General features: G+C 39.8%; 1 protein-coding gene across 3 annotated transcripts in view; it reads right to left on the minus strand.

Annotated features, from left to right (window-relative positions):
* The window catches only part of CADM2 (cell adhesion molecule 2), a 1,670,972-nt gene that overhangs the window by 404,254 nt on the left and 1,239,300 nt on the right, over positions 1 to 27,418 (minus strand). For all 3 annotated transcript variants that reach the window (XM_085623020.1, XM_085623021.1, XM_085623019.1), the window contains 2 exons: positions 24,098 to 24,235; positions 10,080 to 10,250 (listed from right to left, as the gene is read on the minus strand). In XM_085623020.1, the coding sequence (XP_085479146.1) occupies positions 10,080 to 10,250; positions 24,098 to 24,235 (309 nt within the window). The remainder of the gene's footprint in view (positions 1 to 10,079; positions 10,251 to 24,097; positions 24,236 to 27,418) is intronic.

The following is a 27,418-nucleotide window of genomic DNA, read 5'->3' on the forward strand; positions in this document are numbered from 1 at the left end:
ACCACAATAGCAACAGTAAAACAAATATATAAATTTGGGGGCAAGGCTGTAACCGGTCCAGACGCACAATAAAAAGTTGTTCTGAGGGTCCAATATTTATACCTGGTACCAGCCTTTGTGTATGGGGAAACACCCTGTCTTACACCCATTTCTGGTTCTGAAAAGTTCTTCCCTTCACCTATCAAGGCCCCAAGAAGTCTGGGGTGATAAAAGGCTAGGGTCAGGTTATTTTTGTGTGTTGGAGGCAAACCCTTTGAAGTGTGAGTGGGGCAGAAAACAACAATATACCAAGTCATTCTGTCAGGATGGCCCACCTGCCACTACCTTGTCCCGTTTTGTGTCACTGTCTGTGAGAAATACACAAAGCCCAATAGCAGAGCAATTTACTGTCGTGTGCCCCTAATACTGGCAGAAGGCACAAATGGTTAGGAGAAGAAAATGTCAAATTAATTTAAGTGTTGTTTTCAGAATTGTGACTTCAAATCCAACTTCACCATTAAAGAGGATTTAAAATCACAATTCATTTGAGTGTAAACACCAAATCCCTATATGCTCACAATCAAATGTTTTCACTTAATAAATGTAAAAAGGTAACTCTGTGTTAGTCAATGGGATAGATAGGTCTTGAAATTGTGAACTACGGCTTTAGGGGATTTTCAATGCCGGAACATGCAAAACTTAAGAAGCCATGCCCAACTTTTTAAATAAAATGCACCTAGCCTTATGGGTCTTTAGGGCCTACCTTAGGGGTGACTTATGTGTATTAAACAATAAGGTTTGGACCTGGTAAAAGGTTTATTTTGCTAGATGGAAACAGCAGTTTAAAACTGCACTACAGGCTACAGTATTAGAGAGCGAGCACAAGCACTTGTTAGCAGCGAAAGACCCCATAGAGTTCTCATGCCAAAACATATGGCATCAGCTACAGAATGCAAGAATCTGGGGAAGGCCCTGCAAAAAGGGCCAGGTAAAACATTTAAGAACAGGAAAAAGGGATCAATTGTTAATACATGGTTTATGAGAATCTAGACTCCCCAATAGCTATTGGATTTTGCCAAAGGTAATCAGAGCTCCTTCTAGCATGAGTATGAGAACATATTCACAAACTATGGATCCTTGCCCCAAATTAAATTTAGAAGTACTTAATGTTTCTAGTTTGCCTTCATGGGTTACTATGAGATTTCAAAATAATAGGAGATTTATACCTAAATTTCCTGCAAGTGAGAGAGTACAACAAGGATTCAAATTTGTCCCTTAGTTAACTAATCTCTGTTTGTTGCATTTACAAAGTCAAGTCTGTTGAGGTAAGAATTACCTCCCATTACTAGCAGTATTCCCTGTACCACATAATAAAATGGAGATGACACAGGACTGTCCCAGCATAGCCATTGTTTGATTGAAGTGGAGATTATATCTATCATCTATATATGCTGGCACCATAGCATGACAGTTAACTATACAAAAACTAGATGTACTGATTTCCTGACTTGTAGGGATTAAAAGGGTTTCTGCTATAGTGGGATGTGTATTGAAGGTGAAGTGTTTCACATCTACAAAACATATTGGTCTTCTCTTTGTTGCAGTGCTTAGATGGGAGAATCAACATGACAAAGTAATACTTATGATGAAGGGTGTGTTGAAATATTTAATTAGTGCAGTAGGGGCTATGTAAAAGTTACCACTGGACCGTATTAGTGATTGTGGCATTATTACTAGCTGTAGGTACATACCTGCACCTACTAATAACCCACATTCTTACATTCAGGCACTCAATATTCAGTCTATATTTAAATTGTTCATTCTTTGGAACTCATTCATAAAGACACATCGGAATTTTGACTGAATGTTAAAAATAGACAAGCTTATTTTACCGCCACCCAAACAAGCTTTTATTTGCATGGCTCTCAAGAATATAGGCCACACAACCTGAGCTAGAGTGTAACATTGTAGGCTAGTGGCTACACTCACAGCTCTCCCTACACTAAAAGTTAATTAACACATATCTCATAGAGAGTTTCAGGTCACACTATATTTTTAACTCCTTTCCACCAGCAGACATTCATTATACACTTAAGACCAGCTGTGATGAAAGTGCTTTAGAAAGACAAATAAATATATAAATGTCAGGATCACCAAAGGCAGAGAAACATTTTATTCTTGCCACGTGACAGAAAGATGGGGAATATTGTACAGAGAATTGGTTGTTCTAGCCACTTTGTAAAAATATATAGAACAAAGCATGAATAAGAAATATGTATAATGGTGAGTGGCCTTACTATCAGGACATACTGGGAAGATCAACCAGTGGTGATGATCTGGAGCAACTTCTCTCTATAATTCTTTGTAGGAAGGAACCAGCAGTTGCATCCCTTACTTCCCTGACACTGAGGGACAAAAAAAGGCATGTGTAGATAACCCTTTGTAAACCTGAGGATTGGGAAATTGGCCATCTTTTTGTGCGATCCCACCAAAGGGGCACTCTACGTTCCTGGGATTTATATGAGGTCTTAATTACAAGCTGGCAAAACTATGAGATTAACTAGTGTTGAAATGTATAGCCAGTAGCAAGAGCAGATCATGGGCCTTGGGTTCCTTGGAAAGCAATGCATATCACTCCAAGTCCAGTGGGTTCAATGATCCAACAAAATCATTCTTTAGAAATTGTCAAAAGGGATGGTCTAAATCCACATCCTCAAAGAAGGATAAGAAGGTGCTTACCAAGTTGACTCCTTAAAAGTGATAGTTGGCTACCTACCTTAAATTGCAACTCCCCTTTCAAAGCTACTCTCTTTGCTGAAGCCTTTGCTTTTGCTACTTTTGAGCCTTGAGAATAAGCAAGCTGGCTGTACATTAAGGACACTCAATATTGCCTCTGAAGGGGTTTTCCACCAAATTGATTCTTTTAAGACTGGTTAACTCGCCGAAAATCACTTTCTAAAGTTTAATAAATTGAGTATCTAGAGGTACTGCTCAGAAGCATGCTTGGCAGCATTCAAGACCATAGCACTGGGGAGCCATGTAAATCCAATTAACACAATATAACAGAGAGAGGGGTGGGCATCACTTCTTGGTATACATATGAAACAAATCTTACAGAAAGAAGCAGCCGTTGGCTTATCTGGGCATGAAAATAGAACTTCAATAGGTAAAAGCTGTACGGCTGCTCATGTTAGATGAAGCCTGTTGCTTACAACTGCTGAAAAACATTTTCCTGTTTCTTAGTATTTCGCTTTTGTGACATAGACCTATATAGGGTCTTTGTCTAAAATAATAAAATCAAATGCCATTTGATCTTCTGTTTGTTCCCTTTTCTTTACGAGAGAGCAATAAAGGCGTTTGCCACTGATTGTGAGAAGCTGCTCACAGGTAAACAATTAAAAATGGAAATATCTTTAATAGAAAACCATAAAATATTTTTGATTCCTGGGAATGGAGTGGAATTTACTGATCGGTATTGTCAGAAGTAGGCTGTTTAGGGGTCCGGTGCCGAACACAGGCGCAATTCACTTGGGATGCAATTAACTTACCTCAATAGGTAGGACCAACTTGTATATAACATTAAGGATGTTATGGCAGAAGCAGGGTCTGAGCTGTATAATTCTAATTTAATTTGATGAAATATTTTTCCAAATCTCGCAGGGCAGTGGGCTTAGACTAAATCTACAGTTGAGTTATCAGGAGATTAAATCTAAGCATGTGGTAATACAATAAACACAAGGATATTGTTTTTATTTGGAACAACCTAATTGTGCAAAAGGCTCAGGCGCCTTCCTAGTCAATAGTGTCTTCCAATCTGACATTAATAATAATATGGATATTTAACATCATAGCAGAATTGAAGAGGACAGGATCTCTTTGAGGGAGAGCTATTACAGTACAGGCAAGGGACTGGGGTGGCTGACAGACGGCAGCAAGCCTCCATTCAGGATTGGCAGAGTTACAGGTCAGTCCAGACTGAATAAATGGAAACCACCAAATCAGTAAATAAAATGAATCTTATTGGGATACAATGGGGCTGTGACGAGCAAAGTCAGAGGTCTTAGGCAGAGCGAGACACTGCTCACAACCAGTGGCTAAACGTTGAAGTTAGTGGCGGCTGGCATCTACGGGGATGGGGGCAGGCACGCACATGCAAAAATTAATATTTTTTAAAAACTTACCTGAAGACGAACATGACGCCCTGTGCACCCAACTTCTTATTTCCCGGACTGAAGCCCGGCCAGCAGGAAACTCCCTTGACCAATCCTGGTGCTGCTCTCATGCAGCATGAGAGCAGCACCCTGATTGGAGGGAGTGGCCTCACTCGGCGCTCTAGAGCACTCTGGATGCCTGCGCTTGCTCTAACCCAGCTGCCTAAATACAGCTGGGTTAAAGCTGTTTAAAGTGCGCATGTGTGGGTGGTCGTTACAAGATGGCCTGCCAAAAAGACATGCACACTTTAAACAGTACATTGACAGGCCTCCCTGCTGATGTCACTCAGCAGGACTACTTCACCCTGTCGCTCTGTTCGAGAGGGGGGAGGAAAAATCAAATGGTAATGACTTACCATTTTATTTTTCATCTCTGGGGTAATTTAAGTGGGGCAACAGAGGAGCCGCCGCTGGTTGAAGGCTTGAACCGTCAGAGAAGAACTCAACTTTGACCCAGGAGAGAAAGAATCCGGAAGTGTTGCTATGTTGAAGAACCTAATGCCAGGATGTGAAATGATCCACTTAGAAGTAAAGGTTTCCAACAACCATTTGTGTCATAATCAGCTTGCATTACATTTCCGCACTTAATATTTCAAACAGTTTTTCAATGTACTGATTGCCACACCCCACCCTCGTTTATATGCGCTGAAGCTTGCCTTACCAAACACATATCCATGTCATTATAAATGTGTTGCACTCACAAGTCTGGCTACAGGCAGCTGCAACACTTCACCCTCCACTGCAAGGAAGTGCACATCTCTGTATTCCAGTGCGCTCACAATCCATATTAACATATGCAGTGCAGACATTTTTGAATCAAAGCCTCAGGGCCGTGTCCCAAAAAATTAATTTAAGCATTTAAATTATGGTCATACACTTACTAAATCCTTTGGCAACATTTCATTAAACGAGGAGCTCATTTAGTATTAATGAAAACGTCATCGGCATTAGCCGGCATTAGGGCAGCTGTTCCATATGCATCCTGCACTTTTAACTACCGCTTTGCAGCGGAAGCCTCTGATCTCGCGCAGGCTCCACGCCGAGAAAACATAAAAGACAAATGCAAAAACTGCCTTTTTACCATAAACGGACCCATGCGGATTTCCCAGGAGATACCGACTCAAGATGTTATTAACAAATACGTAAAGACGAGGAAATGTCTGAGACTCGAAAGCATCAAACGCAGAGACAGAGAAAAGAAGATAAGGCGTGTCGGGTCACCAACTTCCAAAGCAAAGCAGCGGTTTAAATGTCAAGCAATTAAGAAACCTAAAAATCATGCAGAGTTTAAAAGAAATATTTACATGTATTATTAATGCGTGCAGAATTCATTTTCTTTAGCTTTCATGTACGTAGTTGAAAATGTGCTACTTAACATAATTGTGGTTGTGGATATAAATAAGAAACAGGATATTTAATTTTTTATTAAACAGCACGGTTGTGAAAACATGATAAAGTCTCGTGTAAGATAACTGTTTTCATTTCAATTTGTTTATTATTTATTATGAGTATTTGTGAAGTGCGAGCTTAACTTCAGGCACCAATATGATGTTGGAAAAGGCAGTTAGACCATGGGGAGGATTGGTTAGTGTGCATGTTTATAATGGACACTTAGGGCCTGAATTAGTTATCAAAGGGTTACTGTGGCACGACTGGGAAGGATATTCCGTCCGCTGAAATCTAAATCCCTTAGGGCCTCATTTATGAGGCCTATTGCACCGCAGGAACGTCACTTTTTCTGACGTTCCATGGCGCTGGAGTGTGCTCCATATTTACAAGGCAGCACTCAGCCACTTTTTTGGGCTTAACGCTGCCTCGTAAATATTGTTCCCTTTGACACAGTCTTCTGCGGTTAAGGGGTGTTGCAGGGGGCATTCCCAGCAACATCCATGGCTTTTTGACACTGCCCCAGATTTGCGAGAAATTCTAAGGCAGCGCCAAAAACGTACGCTTCCCCAGGGGAGACATAAGGGAGGGACAACAAGTAGAAATATCTTTATTTCTCCTCATTTTTCCTCTTTCTAAGTGTGGTGCATTCTTTAACACACATAGAAAGAGGAAAAAGCCTTGTGATTGTTTTTGTGCAGGAAGGTTTACCTTCCTGCACAAAAATATTCATCCCTGCAAGGCAGGCACCCTTGCACCATGGTGCAAAGGTGCCTGCATTGGCGCACTGCAGCCCATTATGCGCCAGCGCAGGGGAAAAGGACAGAAATGCACCGTATCTGATAGATAAGGTGCATTCCTGCCCTTTTCTTTTGCAGTAGGGCAGCTCAGCAGGAAGGCCTGCAGTGCTGCCCTACGGCAAAACCTAATAAATGAAGCCTATAATATCCTATGGGGTTTAGAATTTGGTGGACAGGATATCCATTACCATTGTGACGAAGTAAGCTGTACGCTGATATTTAAATCAGGCCCTAAGACAAGGTGGATGCAAGGATTAGTGGTCAAAAGGAAATCAAGGTGAGCCACTGCGGCCAATCGAATCGCAGGGTTTATGGCAGGTCAAACAGCTATGGAAGCCAATGTCTGAATATTACAAAGCTTTTATTATTTTATGTTAGCAAAATGACCCCTTTGCAAGGTTGGACTGTCCTACAGGGCAATCAGGCAGTGGCTTATGGGCTGGTCCGATAGGTCAGTGTGTCAGCCAGTATTTTTAGCAGTTTGCAGGCCTGTCTTATAGCCAGGTGGGCCAATTTGTACTGTTGATTACCCTGAGGTTACCTGCAGCAAACAAAAATGCATGCATGATTCGTTAATGAGGGCCACTTTGGTTTTGTTGCCTGGACCTATTTTGTCTCAGTCCGGCCCTGCCCCCCTGCAGACTTGCTCTCCTGCGAGATGTTATACTGATATAATTAAAAGTGACATTGCTGACCTTCAGCATACTTTTCAAAACTGTGTGACTCTAGACTTTTAGAAATATTCTAGAAATAATTCAGGCTTCCCGACAATTAAGTTTCTGTTTTCAGTGTAACTAACAAGGTAATGTCGAGAACCACTTATGAATCTGACTTGCCCTGGGCGATCTTTTGAGACTAGCAACAGAAGCTGCGGGCAGCTGGAGGGGTGAAGGAAGCAGTCTACTCCTGAGCTCATGAAGTGTCTGAAAGAAGGATGAGTCAGCAAGGGCAGCTATCTCTTCCTCTTGTAGTTTAGAGTAGGGTTACAGGTAAGTATCTGGAGTATCAAACAATGTACACATCTCTCACTCTTTCCTAATCCCCTCTGCTCACACATGTGGGCCAGCTGATGGGAAACATCATTGGCCAGCTTCAAATTGCCCTCTACCCAAAAATGAGTATACCACTACACTGTGTGTAGCACCAGGTTTAGTGCAATAGTGGGTGACAACAACCAATCATATCTGTTCCACTTAATCATGAACCCACTATTAAGGAAGTTGTTAGTGAAAGTGATTTATTTTGAATTTCAAGGTACTGTGTACTGAACCCTTCTGAACACAACTGCAGTCTCATCAAACCCAACGCTTTAGTTCTTCTGTGCCTTTGCTGTTTGCATTTGGATGGCTGTTTGTTAATCTCTACATTTTTATCCAATTATTTGAAGCTAAGCACATGCCCATCTCTATAGTGCGGGTGCAAGACTAGCCGCATTTGTAGTGGAACGAATGCTGTGGCAAGCTGTGGTGTCCTCACTCTCCTGTATGCCTTCTGCACCACTGCTTCACATATCAGAAGATCACATTTTCATGGTTCAGTCTGGAGAGCTGCAAATTGGAATCCAAATGTAACAGCTGGTATTCAGTTCTTCAACACAGGGTTCAAAGCAGAAACAAATTCTCCGCTTCCAAATACATCGTGAAATACGTTTTACTCCACAAGTTGCTCTGCAGACTTATTATTTCACTCCCTATATATCTGTGAACTTCTGTGCAATGTCATGATTTGCTGGGCCCGCCCCGCTTTCTTCGTGCCATTGGCCAGGTACTGGCATGCTCAAAGGCTTCCATATTCTGTTGTTGACTTTATTTCCCCTTTTTTCTTTCTTGTTTACTCTACATTTGAGCTACTCATGTCTTGCTGGGCCCATGTAATATAAAATAATCTGTGTTGCCAATCATGCTAGAATATTCAACAGCCTAATGTTGACTGTGGCTTGTTTAGTGTGATTTGTAGGAGTTATGTCAGTGCTGCCTATGTTTCAGTTATTCTCTTTAGGATTTGTTACACAAAGTTTACAGTTTAGAGCCATAGCAATTGTCAGGGTCTGGGACATTCTCTATAAAACCTCAAATAAATAAATAAAGACTCAAGTTAAGCAAATGATTATCCAAGATTCATTACTTTAAGACACTATTGTCACAGTCGAGATTCCATTCTGCAGGCTAGAACTGATGTGCAATCTAACCGCTGACAACACAATGAACTCCAATCACAATGAAACTGATTATCTTTTGAGCCAAGCGGCGATCATAGTTGATTGGTACGTACAAAAATTAGATATTGAAAAGGCTGACCAGTTTGATTAGAGCATAGCAAATGAAGCTGTTTTAACTAAATTCAAAGGGTAACAACATTTACAAGATTATCTGGAATAAACTTCATAACAGCATTTGGAGGCCATCAAATCCAGTCTGTTCACTAGTTTGAAGGGGAACGAGGATATATATGGTATAGCCGGAGGGAACTTTATAATTTGTCGCTAAATGAATATGTGTCAAAACTAATAAAAGTGGAGAAATGTCAACTTATGTATTGATAGCTAATAGGTTTTGTCTTTAATATGCGGGTGACAAAGTATTGGCTTTGCTAATCCTTTTTATTATAGCGGTTATATATAGAAATTAGCCATGTATGTTTAGTAAAATATAAAAAAGAGCTAAATTGGCTGCTGTACATCAACATGCATTCATTCTGAGCAATAACTGTGACATACAGGGACACTTACATTGTGACACAGGATAACTGACAAAAGATCGTGGTGAATAATATTGTTGACCACAATATTGTGCTCCTATACTCCTAATGGTGAGTACAAAAGTATCGGAAAAAACATATAATTTACACTTACATCATCTAAAAATATACAAAAATATCGATATTTAATATACAGTTTGAAGTAGTAAATGTTAAAAATTGTGACATCATTAATAAAGGATTTATATTGCACTGTATAATTTTCTTTTAAATATTGTAAGTGTATTAGTATATAGACATACATATACATTGCATAGTAATTAGTGTAAAATATTAAAAGAATTATTACAGTATAAAATCAATATTCTTATTATGTTACACTAAAAAAATTGGAGACATTTTAAAGTGAATCCAACATTTTACAAACCTATATCTGTATAACTAATGTATACCATGCACACATTCGACAGTAACAAGACAAATAGAATTTCACACAATAGCACTGTTTGATAGGAGAGATAAAGTCCATGCTCTATACATTAACATTTTTGCTAATTTTATACCAAAATAAAAAGTATGCCAGAGTCCCAGAACACATTCGAAAAACTATGATATTGATGTGGATCTTTTCATACAGACAAGAACACTCTCTTATTAGTCTTGCAATGTCTACGCTATGAGGTGAACCCCTGTAGTGTACAGTGGAGTTCAGAGAGCTTGCACATCCTTTGGAGATCTATGAATGCAAAAGAAAGATCTAGATGCAAACTGTTCATGCATTATTCAAGACCATGCAGAGATACCTCGTTTTGTATGCACATTATAATGGTAAGTAATATGAAAACACTTTTCAAATTGCATTTGAGACAACCTGTGCCTTCTAGACCTTTACTCAAATTAAATAGCCACAACATCAGCTATATTGGTAATAACTGAAAAAGTGAGCTACATCTTAAAATAGAAAAGTGTTAAAACAAATGCAAAATGTTAGTTTTTTATCACTTACAGTGAATTTCAAGGACTTCCATTGCTATCTGAGGTGTGGAGTTTAAAGATTCGTGGTCTACTCGACAACTCACAACTGCGCCGTCATCTCGACGATCACCTCGATAATCGACAGTACTACTGACACTGAATGTTTTTCCATTGATGTCACCCTCTTTGTAATAATGGACATCTGCAGGGAAGATAAAAGAACAATTGTCACATTTGTAAGAAATTACCAGAGAGACAACCATTTATGTGATGTTTTATCAAAAAGTGTCTTATTTAGAAAATAGCTCTAACAATAATTGACAATATGTTAGTGGTACCTATGCAAGTGTCTAACCTCCGTAACATGCATAACATAACATGCATATGGCTCTCTGAACAGAGTCAACTCTAGGGTAGTGCATCCACTGCAGCCACAGCTGGCACAGAATTCCAGGGCTCCACATTTAGAAAGAACACAGGTTTAAAAAGCACCTGCTGCAGAGTTCCTTGTGTTCAGAGGTTTTCAGGCAACAATAAAAATGTTAACATAACTCTGGTGATCAATTTTCCTGCTGGAGAGAGATCGGAGTTTTGAGTAGTGGCAGTTTCCACTCTTGATAAAGTTGCCCAGATGGTTAATATGACTGCTGCAAAGAATGTGTAGCATTGCAATCCCCAAACATTTTTTACGTGGATTGCTCAGTAGGTTACTGCTTTTGCCACAGAAATTATTTTGTTACTTGCAGTTCATATATCACAACCCTCATATAACACAGTGAGCTATGAGCTATCATCAAAGAGCTGGAGGGTAGAGTGTTCATTTTTTTTTCAACAGTCTTTTATTATACTAATGCAGCTAAAAAGGGTTAATTTGGGTAGAAATACATTCTTATTAGTAAAGCCAACCACTGTGGTACGTTTAAATCCTTAGTTTTTGCTTCTCCAGAACAAACACTCTTAAAATATACTACCTACTCGTACCGGTAACATGTGACTCCTACACCTTGTAATCCTCATTGTTTTAACCAACATTTCCTATTGATTTATTTACACACAAATGATGTATTGGCTCTGTAGATTATGTGTGGATGATGTAAAGTGCTCTCACAACCCACAATGGTATGAGTAGCGCTGTAAAAAAAATTAAATGCATGTTTGAACGTAGCTATGGAGAAATCAGGGGCACTGATGGAGCCTGGTAGTGAGTAAATTCAAGGAGAAGGAGCTTTTGGTGGGAGACAACAAAGATTGTCTCACTGGGCACCACCAGGGCTAAAACTGGCCCATCTGTCAATGTCTCAGTATTGGGTGATAACTTCACATGAAACATTGTACACATTGAATCTGCTATCTGGGACACAAACATACCATTAACCTGGGTATTCTTCTTTTAAATTATTTGTATACAAAGTTTCACCATTTAAAACAATCGGCTTCACAGGACCAATATGTTCCTGGTGTGCTTTTTCTGCAATATATTTATTTTATTTTAAACATCAGTTAATTGATAAAAACAAATTTAAGGTAATCTAGCCAGCAAAGAATATACACAAAAAAGCCTTTGTAGTTTGGAGATTTATTAAGTCTCCGCTTTAGTCCCTTAACCGTCTCTTGAAAAATGAAAATATATATGCACAAAAACAGAAACCAGATACAAACACGAGGTGATATAGCGGCAAGGGACTGGGGTGAAGGTGGCAACCAAAACAAAAAGTGTTACTGATAGTTACACCATTCTCTATTCATTTTAGAAAATAAAATACAAAGCCAAAACTAAGGAGATTAACATAACTGCTAACAATATGAGAATTCATACAAGGACCTTGATCAAGACACAGTATAGATCATACTATTTGAGTCTCTATCCTGTTTCAATTACTTTTTAAAGAGTAATCCTCCAAACCTCTAGTGGCCCATTAAAAAAACATGAATTATCAACACAAAGTAGTAATTTGTAAAACAGGGATCTTATCCTTGCCTCTGTTGGTGGAACATTGCACTTTATGTTAGCCTTTGAGCCACCCCATAGTAATGACAACAAAACAAAGTTTTTGTTGTGAACAACATATGTGAAGTGGCCTATTTGAGGTGTGACTTAATGGATTCACTGAGAAATCATAACCTTTAGAGTCTTTCCGATCTAGTTAAGTTTAGAAGTGAACATTCTGCTTTAGTGCTGCCAAGTTTATGAGTAAGATATATTACATTGATGACAATAGTTTTAGACACTGTAAGTGCCAATATATTTAATATCATCCTATCTGTATTTGAACCATACTGGCTGACGAATAACTGTACAGAATTGCATTTCTGTGCACAGGGAAACAGAGCTGGCCACTCAGACTTCGGTTCCTGCAAGACCCAATCACAGAGCACCTGCATTTTCTATTGGTGGAGCACGGACACCCAGTTCCCAAAAAACTGAATGCACTAATGGGTGCTTGGGGACATCAAAGAAGCAACAGTGAAAATCCGCTGGCCTGCAGTAGCTGGATCAAAAACCCTAGCTGCAGCTGAAACTTACTCAATCAACACCTGTGGGGGGCTATCAAAATTGCATGCCTTAGCAAGTGGTGCCCCAGCAACAGGAGTGGCGCAACACCCAATCTGTAATGCCTCCTGGACTACCAGGAGAGCTGCAGGCCTCCACAGGAGCACACATTAATTCTAGAGTTGTTGTCTTAAGTCTTCTGGTGTCTATAAAGAGTGACAAAGTCATTATGCCTGAATTCTGATTATTGCACCCTCCTGCCTTGTTAAACTCATTGTGGGCATTGTGTTTTCAGGGTTCTTAGCTTCCTGGTGTGCAGACCATCAGAGATGTCCCAAGTGCAAGAGGTCCAGTGTAAAACTGGTCAGTTAACAGATCCGTGGAACCTTTCCTTGGTGTACCCCACCATGTTGGTTGTGAGACGCAGTAGAGGGTATTACTATTGGTATTTTCACCGCCATTCTGCATATATATCTATATATAGATATATATGTTAATTTGTATATAAAAATGTGTACTGTGCGTAATAAAGTACTGGCTTGGGCAGCAAATGATTACAATTCTTTGTTGTGTTGCTGCGATCTACGTTTATAGTCCACAGCACCTCTCCTCAGTAAGCTTTGGACTGCTCGAGCTTGCTACCCTCAGAATCATCAAAGGTAGTGGTACTTGGCTCACAGTAGGGGGGTGCACAGTACATTTCCCCAGGACACCAGGAGCAATACAGCCCAGTTTTACAATTGTGATCCAGTGTCCCCTTTGCCTTGGGGCCCTCTGACCCAGATTCAATTCAGTACCTACATGCAAACATGTTTTGATAAGTGAGAATTAGAAAATGGCATGAATAGAAACTCAGAATCTACACCTTTTGATTCCATTCACAGTCTTTTATACAAAAATATATCAAATATGCTAATATTCAGTAAAAAAGAAATGTATTTGTAAAGCTTATCTCGTGTGCCTCATTTTAAAAATAAATTATGCTGGTGCAATGCATATAATATATCACTTTATTTTTTCTACTAGGGAGATCCACCTCCACGCTTTCTTTTTGGTTTTGGTGTTTTGCTCTATCTTTTGCTTTACTATATGTCTACATCATTCTTACTTTTTGTAGGGATTATAGTGCCTTCAACTTCAATGCCTGTATTTCAGAAGCAAAACCACAAATCTGCCCTTTTTCTGTCAACCTAAAGCAGTCTGAGTTGCATTAACTTCAAACATCAACATCATTCAAGAGAAAAAACGATTGTTTTAAAAATGTTGACATGACCATTTAGTATTAATTCATTCATCGTGTTGACATTCCATCCCAAATGCAGTCTTTAGCTGTTAACAGAGATATATATGACCTTCATCAAGTTTAGCTATAAGTTGAAATACATATATTTTTCATTGAGTCTTTGCCAGTAAATGCTCTTTCATCTATTTTGCCTCTTTGCTAGAGAAATCATTGAATTTTATTCCTAACATATTTTTCAATGTTGTACGATTACTCCCCTCTGCTCAATGATTATGTGGATCTGGGGTGAAACTTCGTTCATTCACATAGGTGACCTCATCCTCTCTGACTTTTAACTCTTCAAAGGAGACACTTCAGAATCAGCGATGTGTTTGTGGAGCCCCATATTCATTTGAGAGATAGCACATCCATGGTCCTCGTGCTAAGCACTAGGTATGGCATCTTATGCTCTCTCAGTGGAGCCGTTTCCGGAGATGTGGCTATTTAGAGACTGTTCCAATGGACATGTGGATTGCAAGGGCAACAGGCATAGTGCAGGAGTGTGGAAAGAAAAAAGGAAGCAAACAAGGAGTTCGTCTTACGCCTGAATGGTGCCATTCGCCAATAGATTCATGTATTGATAGTCATTAATTGGCGAGTTTCTAAGATGGCCCCCATCACAGTGTTGTCTGACATGCCCAATGCAAGATCATGCCAACCCTTTTTGCATGGATGTCACATTCTGCCTGGGTTATATATGGTGGTTTGAAAGTATATTTGACATCTGGGGTCGAAGATTTTAGTGGTGGTTAGGTCATACTTATATTTATGGAAAATCTTAAGATCCAATTCATCTGATAGTAATCATATTTCACACTTGCACTCTAAAGCAATGTCCCACACAAATCGACTGAGATCCTTTCTTAAGGCCCATGGTCGTAGACATTTTCCTTTCTTAATCCAGCTTTATTGCCTAAAAATCTCATCCTCCATGCTATATGCGACGCATGTCATGCCAATTAATAATTGGTCTTTTATGAACTTGGTTGAGGGCAAAATTCTACGGAGACTAAGTAGCTTGAACACCTCAGCCTCCACTTTTGCCTTCAAACTAGAGCTAGGGCTAGTAAGTACCTTTGTTCCGGTTCTAGAGGCATTCTTAAGATGAGGCCTCAGATTGATTCAATCAGATCTGAGTTCCTAAAGAAGATTACTTTGGAGGGGGGTCTTTATCGAGCATAAGCAAGACAGTGTTTTTAGTAGGAATGTTTATATGGCCTTAATTTAGTTTAACTGAAAACTGAAACTGTTGGCATCTATGTCTATGTTGGAGCCTAAGGTCTCCTTAAACATTCCAGTTCAGCCCTTAGCATGGATTTACACGTGACGTCCTGTCATTCAAATAGTAGATATGATATGATTATTCTTACCTCCTGCAGGATGAACAGAATGCAACCATATTTGAAATGGAATTTAGGACATAGAGTCCGACGAGTGTCACTCATTGGTAGACTCCAAATGTTTCTGTTAAGGTGCCTTACAGAAGCATGGGAAGGAATTAGCAGACATGGGCAAATATGTAATCTCTGTAAGCAGGGAATACAAGATTTTGATCATGTGGTTTTTGTTTGCCCTACTTTGCACATCGTGTGTACAACGTTTTTTAAGTCGCTGTTCATTAATAGAAGTATTCATACTGTGGATAAAGCTTGTGCATTTTTATATAATCTAGAAAATGAAATAATTGGGTATACATTTTACAAACAAATAAATATTACAATGTCATTGTCGATTTTATGATTTCTTTCCATCAGTAATAATTGGCTTAAGTTATTGGATAATGTGTAAAGACCTCATTATGTAGTAATGACGTATATGTATAAAAAGTGATCACTATAAATAACGTGCAACATACTGCCACAATTACTTCCATTGACCCTGAAATAATTTTATGTTATGAGTTTGAGTATATTATTTATGGATGGTACAGTTATTGTCTGGTAAATATTTTTGTCTCAGTTTTGGGACTAAAGCAATAAAGGATTTCGTCTGCCTGTCTGCCTCAGTCAACATATCTCTGTTCCTGATTTTTGCTCCTTTTCTCTGCAGCTAGATTATTCATTGCATTATCAAATTAGGAAGACCTTATGCCTGGTTCTTCCTTGACACTTGTTCAGGGTAGATTTAGTGCCTTGATTATCACCCCTTTTATCTTCCATCATCTTTAATCAAAAATTGACGCACTGCATGAGGCACTTTTAAAGACTTGATCTAACTGGTGTGTTGCCCTTGTTGTATCAGAGTGTTCCCATTCTCCTGTTACAAATTAATTCCACCAGGAACAATTTTGTTCACTGACGTCCCTGACATATGCTTACTCCATAATATTTATGGAACTCTGTTTTTATTATAATCCCTCAACTTCATTTTAGAACACTCTCATTACTACACACACTGGGTTTCTACTGGCATGCTAAATATTGACCTCAGAACATCAATGGAACACAGTATTGAGGTAAAAATATTGATAGCTAAGCATATATAGATTAGATACCTAACGCCACACATATGTCCCTAAAAGGTACATGTATCTTCAAGGTACATAGATATGGAGTTAGGAATAGTAAATCTACACATGCCTATATGACTAACCTTTCAAAATGTTGTCGCTCGATATTCTGTCCTCCATATTTTTGTACTACAATGTTTTGGGGTTCGATAATTAGTAGTGAATTCTGTATAAAAACATTCAATATAAAATATTGTACTTCAGCACAACTGAATGTCCTTGTTTGTTCTCTCTCAAAAAAAAAACTATAGTTAAATGCAGAATGGGATTATTATTGGTGAAACTTTAAGATTATTAGGGACCAACCTTCCTAAATCTCTAGGACCCAACCCCATACCTAGATTAGAGCCTCGAAATAGAGAACTACCCTCAATCATTGAAAGGAAGGACCATTAGTGGCTTTTCAGTGAGCCGGAGTTACTCTAGAAAAAGGCTGTAGTATAACTGTACAAATGAGGCCATGCAGGCCAGGCCTTTCCTTATCAATACAAACTTTAATTGGACTTGGGCCTGATTTATGCATTTTGGAAGACTGAAAATCTTTCTGAATTTGATGCACTTAACTTGGCCCAAGCATAGAATAACCCTATCAGGGAAAGTCTCAAATCCATAGGTAATCTGGAGAAGTACTTTTGCCTCCAGAACCTATAAAAATGAGTCTACAGAAGAACTTTTTACACACAGCATATCTCTTCCGAAACTTACTGATGTCCCCATGTGCTGCACATTGGGAAGGTGTAAGCAAGGGAGGCCTAAATAAGTAAGACACTCCCCCCAAATTATTGTAATTTGAGGAATATAACAAACGACAACTGCTCATTTGCCAATTTGCTGTTTTCCTACTGTCTTTCCAAATGTAATTTAGATGGTCTTATTTACATACAAATAACTAATCTTTGCTGACTATTATAAAGATACAAGTCTTCCCAGGCTTTGAGACAATACAAGAGATTATGGGTTCTATTGAAAATTGCAATTGGAGTACAATAAAATCTGTATTGCCTTTTTGTCCTATTTTGGAGGGAATGCTGTCACAGATTCCAGAGCTGAACCAAGGTTGGCTGTGTACTTGGAAAAAAGGAAATGAGCCAGTAGACAGACTTGTTTCAGGCATCTGTGTGTACACACCTGAAACATAAATGCCCTGGCAAATTTTCACTCTAATATGGACTCAATTACACTAAGAATGTGACAAAAAAACAACAGGCACTTAATTTTCTCCCGAGCAGGCCATGGTTAACCTCCATCAAATAGTGTGACAGGATAGCTAGAGTCTAAAATATTGCCAATTGGCCCATAGCAGGCCTGAAACCGGTTTGGTAAATGGGGTAACTGTATTGTCAGGCACACAGTCTTATAGTGCTTGTAATGACACACTTAAGCGCATGCTTTAGTGTTTGATGCCCAATAAGGCTATCACGTGAGAGTTTGGTGGATTACTTTGGTTGCCTTCCTTAAAGATGGGGATGCAGGAGGGAGCCATTCTAAGACTCAGTTAAAGATGTACTCCCACAGAAGGTTCAGAAACTTGGACTCAGTCATAACAAAACAGTACATACAATAACTTTTTCGAAGGACTTTGGTCACTTTGTTAGCATTAACCAAGGCTCTCTGTTAGCTGAGCTTAGTATCTTTAGCTCTACTGTTTCTCAGTTAGCCTACATAAAGAAGAAACCATCTGTCTAGTGCCCCAATCTTCCTTTTTGCCCTATATTGTGCCTATGCAGAAATGTGCATGGCCATACAAATTCACTCAAAATGCTACTGCATAGTTAATTGCAAATACTTTAATTGATAATTCTCATTTAGATCTCAAACACTGAACTAATTGGTCTAATGTGTAAATATGCTTAAATAAAGTTCATTGAAATGTCCCTTAATAAGACACACAACAAAAAGAAAATTAAGTTCCACATTTGCCACCAAACTGATTAGGACAGATATAATCATGGTTTTTTATGACAAATACTTTTCAATGAATGAGTGTTTTCATACAACATTTCCTTTAATTTTTCCAAGTGATATGTGGCACTGTAAAACAAATACCAATCAACTCTCAAGTAAAAGACAAGTACATATGTTTTGCCATAACATCCTTCTTGAAGTGTGTGGTGAAGTGTCTTCGCTGGATGGCTACATATTTTTCAAGGTGAATTGTGTTCATTTCTGCAAAACAGTCACCTTGTCTTACTGATTTGTTATAATGAAGGTCTAAGATGAATTTTAATAGAGGTGTGTACTGCTGAGATCACATATGTCCTCCATGTCCCTGTCAGAGATATGAAAATAGTGTGGATGTCACTTTGAGATACATCCCGCCGCAGGAGCGAATGTGACCTCTATAAAGTGTCTAAGAAGATATTTTTTTAACTGCACTAACATTGTGAGGAATCAGCCGACTCTAATTTTGCAATGGAAATCAGTATTGATTACTTTGAGATGACTGGGCAACTTGGGTTTCTTGCCTATAAATAACTGGCTTCTTCTCCAGTTTACGTTCTCAACAAGTAGAGGAACACTTTATCACTGAGTTATTTTGGATTCTCTCCATATTGCATTCTTAGACTCACACTCAGTACTTTAATATCTGTAACTATATATCTATAAATATCTATATCTATACCTATTTATCTCTCTCTCTCTAGGTTGTCAGTGGGCAGTTATAGTTAGGATCTAGTTTCCATAGGAAAATCATTTTCTGACATGCCTATAATTTTTGGCATCGGTTCACAAATCTTCAAAAAAGTTTGCCAAAAATATTTGAAGATGGGTCTTATTGTGCATGGAATGTTTTGGGATGATACTTCAAGCAGGGGGCCGAGAAAAAGGGGTGTTAAAAAAAAGTGTGTTTCCTATCCATAGGGATTTTGAACAAGACTACAGCCTAAACCGCTGGACAGAATTACACCAAATTTGTCAGAAAGGTAGTTCTTGGTCTAGAAAGAGACTATTTTGTTATTTGGTATAAATTGGTTCAGTAGTTTTTGAGATATTAAAGGGAAAACAAACTTGTGTATCTAGAAGAGCAAATACTATGCAACTATTTCACAATGAATCGCGAATGCACGCACCAACAGGACCCCATGAGTGGAATATAGGGATTTTGTGGGACTCCTTAAGTGCACAAGATGTCAAAAAAATGTTTTATTTCTGCATGTGATGTTTGCAAATTCATTGAGGCGCTCGGTGCAGTCCCCCATGTAGTGGTGCGATGAATTGCCAAAAATTGTAAAAATGTATATATTTAGATACTTACTCAGACACTAATGCCCTCACTCAGAGACCTACTCAAACGTTTACACCCACTCACTCATCCACTCAAAGATCCATGCACTCACTCATAAACCCAGTATGACTCGCACATCCAGTCACAAACCCACTCAGAGACTCATGCACGCACTCATCAACCTACTCAGATACTTATGCACACACTCACAGACACACTGAAATGCTGACACACCCACTCACACATGTACTCAGAGACTTATGCACCCACTCACAGACCCACTCAGATACTCACAAGCCATTCCAGACCCACTCAGACACTTGCACACTTATTCACAGACTCACAAGGGGGCATATTATCAAACATGATGTTAATATTATCGCCACTTTAGCGGCATAAAACTGCCACTAAAGCGGAGATAATGGGCTTGATAATATGCCAGTGAGAATTCCAATAGAAGCCCATGTTGACACCCGAACATGGGCCTCCATTATCGCCGCTTTAGTGGAAGTTTCCTGTCGCTAAAGCAGCAATATGTTATCGCTGTTCCTTGATAATATGGCCCTAAGACACTCAATCACCCACTCACGAACTACTCAGAGACTAATGATTCCACTCACAGGCCCACTCAGACACTTATGCACCCATTAGAGACCCACTCAGGCACTCATGCACCCACTCACAGAGTTACTGAGACACTCACACACCCACTCACAGACCCATGAAGAGACTCATGCTCCCATTTACAGACTCATAGACACCTATACACATAGACCCACTCACATTCATGCACCCACTCACAGACCCACTCGGACACTTGTGCACCTACTCTAAGACATAAACAGACACACCAGCACCCATTAGAGACTCACTCATCGACTCATGCACCCACTCACAGACCCGCTTAGACACTCAAGCACCTACCCACAGACCTACTCAGACACTGACTCCTCACCCACAGTCCCACTCAGACACTCATGCACCCTTCATAGACCCACTCACAAACTCACTCTGACCCTCACACACCCACTCACAGACCCACACACACTTACACATCCATCACAAACCTACTCAGAGATGCATGTATGCACTCACTCCCCCATTCAGTGACTCACACACTCACTCAAATATCTACTCAAATACTCTTTCAGCCACACAGACTCACTCAGATGCTCCCACTTGCAGACCCACTCAGATACTGACACACCTACTCACAGACCCACACAGACAATTCCATATCTACTCATATACTCACTCAGAGACTCATGCAAGCACTCACTCACCCACTCAGGAGTATCATGCACTCACTTGCAGACCTACTAAGACACTCACTCAGACACTTACAGTAGCACTCACAGACTTACTCAGACATTCATGCACCCACTCACAGACCCACTCAAATACTAATACACACACACACAGACCCACTCAGGCACTGATGCCCCAACTTGCAGACCCTGACAGAGGCTCATGTTCTACTCACAGGCCAACTCAGAGACTCACACAATGAGTCACAGACCCACACAGACACTCATGGACCCACTGAGAGTCCCACTGAGACACTGTCAGACCCACTCACAGACCCACTCAGACACCCACTCACAGACACAATCAAACTCTCACTGCCCCTCACAGACCCTCTCACACTCTCCCACACAGACAATTCCATATCTACTCACAGACTCACTCAGAGACTCATGCAAGCACTCACTCACCCACTCAGGAGAGTCATGCACTCACTCGCAGACCTACTAAGACACTCATTCATCTACACACAGACTCACTCAGACACTTACAGTAGCACTCACGGACCCACACAGACACTCACAGACCCACACAGACATTCAGACACCCACACTCAGACCCGCTCAGACACTCACATACCTATTAACAAACCCATACAGACAGTCACACACCCACTCACAGACCCACTCGTACACCTATTCACAGACTCACTAACAGACCCATGCAGCCACTCACAAGCCCACTCTATGACCTATACAGCCACTTACACACCCACTCTCAAAAGTTACAAATTACAAAAAACAAGGTTACAGGGATGTAATAGTTAGGATCAGAGTTCACTCATACAAACCATAGAAATTCAGCAGTTATACTTACTTGAGCTAACAATAACTTGCACCCTCACAATGCACTGCTTATGACCTCACATATTACATCACTCATGACGTGGTGAGTGACATCACCCATGATATCAATGATGACATCTCAAAGGACATTGCTGATGACATCATCCACAGAGCCACACAAACACGCACTCATACCCTCATACTGCCTCTCATATGACCAATCACACACTCACTTAACCATTCACAGATTCATAACCATTCACAGACCCATACAAGTACTCACAAATCTACTCACTGATCCATAGAGCCACTCACACACCTAGTCACTCATTCATAGAGGAATTCAAACCTCTCACTCACCAATACAACTAGCTTCTGACACAACCACTTATTATCCCACACAGTCACCCATACAGCTACTCACACAGCCACGTATTCACCCATAAAGTCACTTACACAGCTACTCACTCATCCATACAGCTACTCACACACTCACTAATTCATTCATATAGCCACTCACTTACCCACTCATTCATCCATATAGCCTCTCAACAGAGCCACTCACTAAGCCATAAAAGCACTCACACAACGACTGACACACTCAGACAACAACTTACACACCCAGTCACACATCCATACAAGCACTCACACACACAGGCACTGACTCACCCATAAGGCCACTCACACAGACACCTGCTCCCCATAGAGCCGTTCAAACACTCACTCAGTTAACTAAATACCCAATCAAACAGCCACTCACTCACCCATACAGCCACTTACACACCCAGTCACTTACCCATTCACCCATTCAACCACTCACACTTCCACTCACTCACCCACACAGCGACTACCACAGGCACTCACTCAATAATATAGGCACTCACACAGCAACTCATTTACCCATACACCGACTTAGACCCCCATATATTCACCAATGCAACTACTCACACACCCACTTATCCACCTATACAGCCACTTACACACCCACTCATGAACCCATACACTCAGGCATCTACTTACACACATATATACACAGAGGCACTGACATAATATATGTTAGAAATATTTATCATCATTAGTAATAGATAAATTATAGTAATTTAACTTCTTTAATAGTACCTTAGTATATGTGTTTAACACACATAAACCTTTAAAAAAAACTCAAAATCACTGGATGATGTCATCGGTGATGTCATCACTAATGTCATTTCAGATGTCATCAGTGATGCCATTGACCATGTCATAAATGATGTAATATGTGAGGTCCTAAGCAGTGTACTGCAGGGGGCGTCAGTTATAGTTAGCTCCAGTAACTATAACTGATGAATTTCTGAATTTCTATGGCTTTGTACGAGTGAAATCTGAGCCTAACTATAATGTCCCTGTAACCTTTGTATGGCATGCACTCAGAACTGCTATTGTTCAGGTTTACTGTACACGTGTATCCTTTTATGCCCTACGGCGTTGTTATATAAAGTGGTTTAGAAGAAAGATAAAGTATACAAAATGTATATCTGATAAAGTGAAATATATTCAGAGTGCAGGTTTAAATTGAGAAAAAATGGCTAACAATTGAAGAACAATTCTGAAATAGATATAAAAATGCAGCCAGGATTAATATAAGGGATAAAGTACCCTCTGCCGTAGATTGTATGAATATTGCAAGTCACAGAGGGGTTCCAAAACAATATTGAGGAACGAGGCCAACGGCTGAGTTCTTTATAAGTAATGGAAGTCCGAGGTGACTTGCAATATCCTTATCATGTACGCCAGGGGGTACTTTATCCCATGTAATACATGGTTACACCATCAGCTTTCCCACAAACCACTTCAAACCTTGGTACACAGCTCTTTCATCTGAAAAAGCGAGCATTTTTGCAAACTTGAAGAATACAAATAAAACCTGAAGTGCAAAATTAAAATATAACTTGTTAGATATTTGTTTCAAACTGGTATTAGAAACAGTTCAATAGAAGTCAGTTTAAAAATAAAACCTGCATTAGCTTAGAATGGTTAGAAACCAGAAAGATTCTAGCTTTTCTCTAAGGAGAGCAAAAAATAAACATATTCTCTTTACTTGTCATTGTAAGCTATTAAAATAGAGCAGAAGAAAGAAAAGCAACTTCTGGTTTTGTTGCTTTAGACAGCTGCTTCACTTGTGCTCCATGGCATGACATTCCTTTCACCTTGGCTGCTGGCTCTGGCAGCTGGCATTTTGACATCAGAAAGGGACTGTAATAGCTTATAGTTGTTGAGTTCTGACGTGTTTTCATTATAATTGATGACTGGGTCACCAATTATACAGAAATTAGAGACTGCCACTTAAACAGGGATTAAAGAATCCCATGTATTATAAAGTAATTCAAGCACTAAGCCACTGGAACATGACTAGAATAAACCAGCTATCGACTCAAGGAGTGCAGTAGATCGTAAGACATTAACCCAATTCACCTCTTATTTCCTGGTCATTCTTAAACCACCGTAGTTCAGCCGCTGGTTTGCTTCCATTTGTCTTGCATGTAAGCTGCATCATATCGCCCTCCATGATTGGTGATTTAAACCCACTGATTTGCGGCAGTTCGGGAACACCTGTCAAAACACAGAGAAGAGGTTCTAATAAGCTGTTTACATCTCATTGAAGATTTAGTCCTACATTAAAAGTGGCCTATAATTCTTGATCCTGTTATTAATCACTCCTGTTACCACTAGCACTGTGAATGAAATGTTGTGTATGGATATCACACTTGCAATACTTCCCACACTCACATAAAATCTTCCCAAAATGTGAGTAGGGAAAATGTGACTAATTGTGTGGAGAACATGCAGAAATTGGTGAGGGAATACAGCTACCTGAATTCATTGGGGTAAAATTGTGCATTATGGAAGAAATTTCAAAACAAGAAATTTCTTCCATAATGCACAATTTTACCCCAATGAATCTGTCCTATCTGTTTTTCTTGAGTTTTATACATCCCTCTATACGGAAGAAATTAAGGATTCAATTACAGATCATGATATCAGTACCTTTCTAACAGATCTTAACACTTCTAGAGTAACAGATCAACAGAACATTGTCTTAGCGGCACCCATAGAATGGGATGAGGTGGAAACTGCACTGAACTCATTGGCAAATGGAATTTTATAAAATATTTAGGTCAGAGATTCGTGAGGATTTTTTGAAGATACTTAGAGACGCACAATTAGGTCAGATTCCAGACTCTTGGTGCCATACTACCATAATTCTTTTTAAAAAGAAGGATAAGCCCGAGCTCGACCCTGCATCGTTCCGTCCGATATCACTAATCAATACTGACAATAAAATATTCGCAAAAATTTTGGCAACAAGGCTAGCGTTGGTGATATCATCATTAGTTTCCATCCGTCAACATGGATTTATTCCAGGCAGGGACACGACGGACCATGTCCGCCGCGTTATTGCACTCTTAGACTGGGCCCAGGCCACGGGTTCCCCCCTTGGTGCAATCCTGCTGGACGCCGAAAAGGCGTTCAACAGGGTTGCCTGGGGGTTTCTCTGGCGGGTCCTGCATTGGAAGGGGATTTGTGTCAACTTTATCCGTGCCCTGCAGTCATTATATATAAACCCTCGGGCAACCAAATCTATATCTGGACAGGTCTCAAGGTCTTTTGCAATCAGCAGGGGTACTCGACAAGGCTGCCCGTGCTCCCCCCTGCTGTTTGCTTTGTATATAGATCCATTTTTGAGTAAACTTGAACTATGCCCGAATATAGCTCCCGTTAAGATTAATACAGCCGAAATTAAAGTTCTAGCTTACGCAGACGATATTATAGTGATAACCACAGACGTCTCCACCTCATTTTCAGCAATTAAAGTGGCAGCCAAACATTATGGTCAGTATTCGGGCTATAAGCTTAACGCCCAGAAAACACAGGTGGTCCAAACGGCTACGATGGGCCCTTCTACTGCGCCGGTGGTCCAGAGTGCACGTTATCTAGGGATAGAAATAACAGCCGCAATTGATAGACTGTCTGATATGAACATCTTGCCCATTATAGACAAAGTTAATTTTACATTACGTAGATTAGATAATTTACACTTGTCTCTGTTTGGAAGACGCAATGTTTTAAAGATGTTGATACTCCCGAAATTTCTTTATGCATTTAGGACCATCCCATTGGAATTTACTCAGTCCAGCCTTGTCCGCGCAGAGAGATGTTGCAACAGGTTTTTATGGGGCTATCGTCAGCCGCGTAGGGCTGCAATTGGATGCAGCTACCACTGGAAAGGGGGGGGGGGGGTGGTCTGTACACAACTTGTTGTTATACAGCTGGACAGCGATGATTCAACATTTGCCGTTCCGCTGTTTGGGGACAGAGCAAATCTCTCGCCATGCAGGGCACCATCTATTTTTGAGATAGGTTTAGGACAAGCAGTCAAGGGGATATTAACGTCAGTACTCAAACCCAGTTATTACAAAAAGACTAAATTTAAAGTTATTACTTCTATGCATTCAATTTGGAGGAAGGTTCGACGTAGATGGTCAATCTCTGGCATTAACTTTTATACCCCCTTGTCAGCAGCCAGATTGCGCCCTTGTATCTTTCAAGATAATGTTACAATACGATGGCGGTTACAAGGTATCAAGACAATAGGGGATTTGGCTTATGAGGGGAATATGGCTACTTTTCTCTTTTTAAAAGATACTTTTACACTAGATACCCACGATTTTTTTTAAATATTTGCAGGTCCGCAGTTACCTTTCTACACTTTTGCATAATACTCCAACTTTATTTTGTAGGAATACACTCATGGATTTAATCTTTAAAAATTCACGAATTGGGCCAATTTATAGAAATTTACTTTCAGCTCTACCTGACGATACACTGATATTTAGAGCTAAATGGGAAGACAAGTTTTGTAAGGCTGATATTGATATAGCTCAAACGTTAGACCTCTCTGGTAAGGTTTTAATTTCCGGAAGCTTACGCTCCCGAAGCTATATGGCTTTGTATGACCTCTATTATACCCCAGCTAAAATATATAAATGGGGTGGCAGGGGTGGTCACATCTGTCCTAGATGCGGCATAATAGCAGCTGACGACGTCCACATGTTCTTTGCCTGCCCTAAGCTGGCCCAATTCCTTCAGTTTATACAAACATTTATTAATATTAGCCTCAAAATTCCCATGGCCTTGTCAGCTGAATTAGTAATAATGGGTTGTGAAACTGATACTTCACTGAATAGACCGAGTCACATTATTGCTCTAATATCATTGCAATGTCGCAAATAAGATTATGCATTACATCGGAATGGATAAACTCTGTTGCCCCAACTTTTGTGAATTGGAGAGCAAGGATCTTAGCCCTCTATAATCTTGAGTCAGCTGTGTTTAAAAGGGGGGGGTAGGAGAAGATGGGACAGGGGCACACAAATTTGGGCCCCATTTACACAATGGCTGGAAAGCTAAATGATACACAATTTGGCTGTAATTAAGCCATTTTCCTATTTTTTTTTTCTAGGGGAATTGAGACCCATGTGTCTGTCTTAGTTTTATCACGATTTAAGGTATGATTGGATGTTCTACAGGAATTCACGACTGTAATTGATGTAATAGATGTTAATGTTATTTAAAAAGGCTATTTGTATTGTTTGTGCTTCCAAGCTGAAATTAAAAAAAAAAAAAAAAAAAATGGAAGAAATTTCAGCACTATTACCAGTCACTTGAAATCACAGCCTTAATTACTTGGGGCTTCATTTCAAGTTCTGAGAAAAATGTCAGATTTGCACACAT

The sequence above is a fragment of the Triturus cristatus genome, chromosome 8, assembly GCF_964204655.1.
Source record: "Triturus cristatus chromosome 8, aTriCri1.1, whole genome shotgun sequence".
Classification (NCBI taxonomy): Eukaryota; Metazoa; Chordata; class Amphibia; order Caudata; family Salamandridae; genus Triturus; species Triturus cristatus.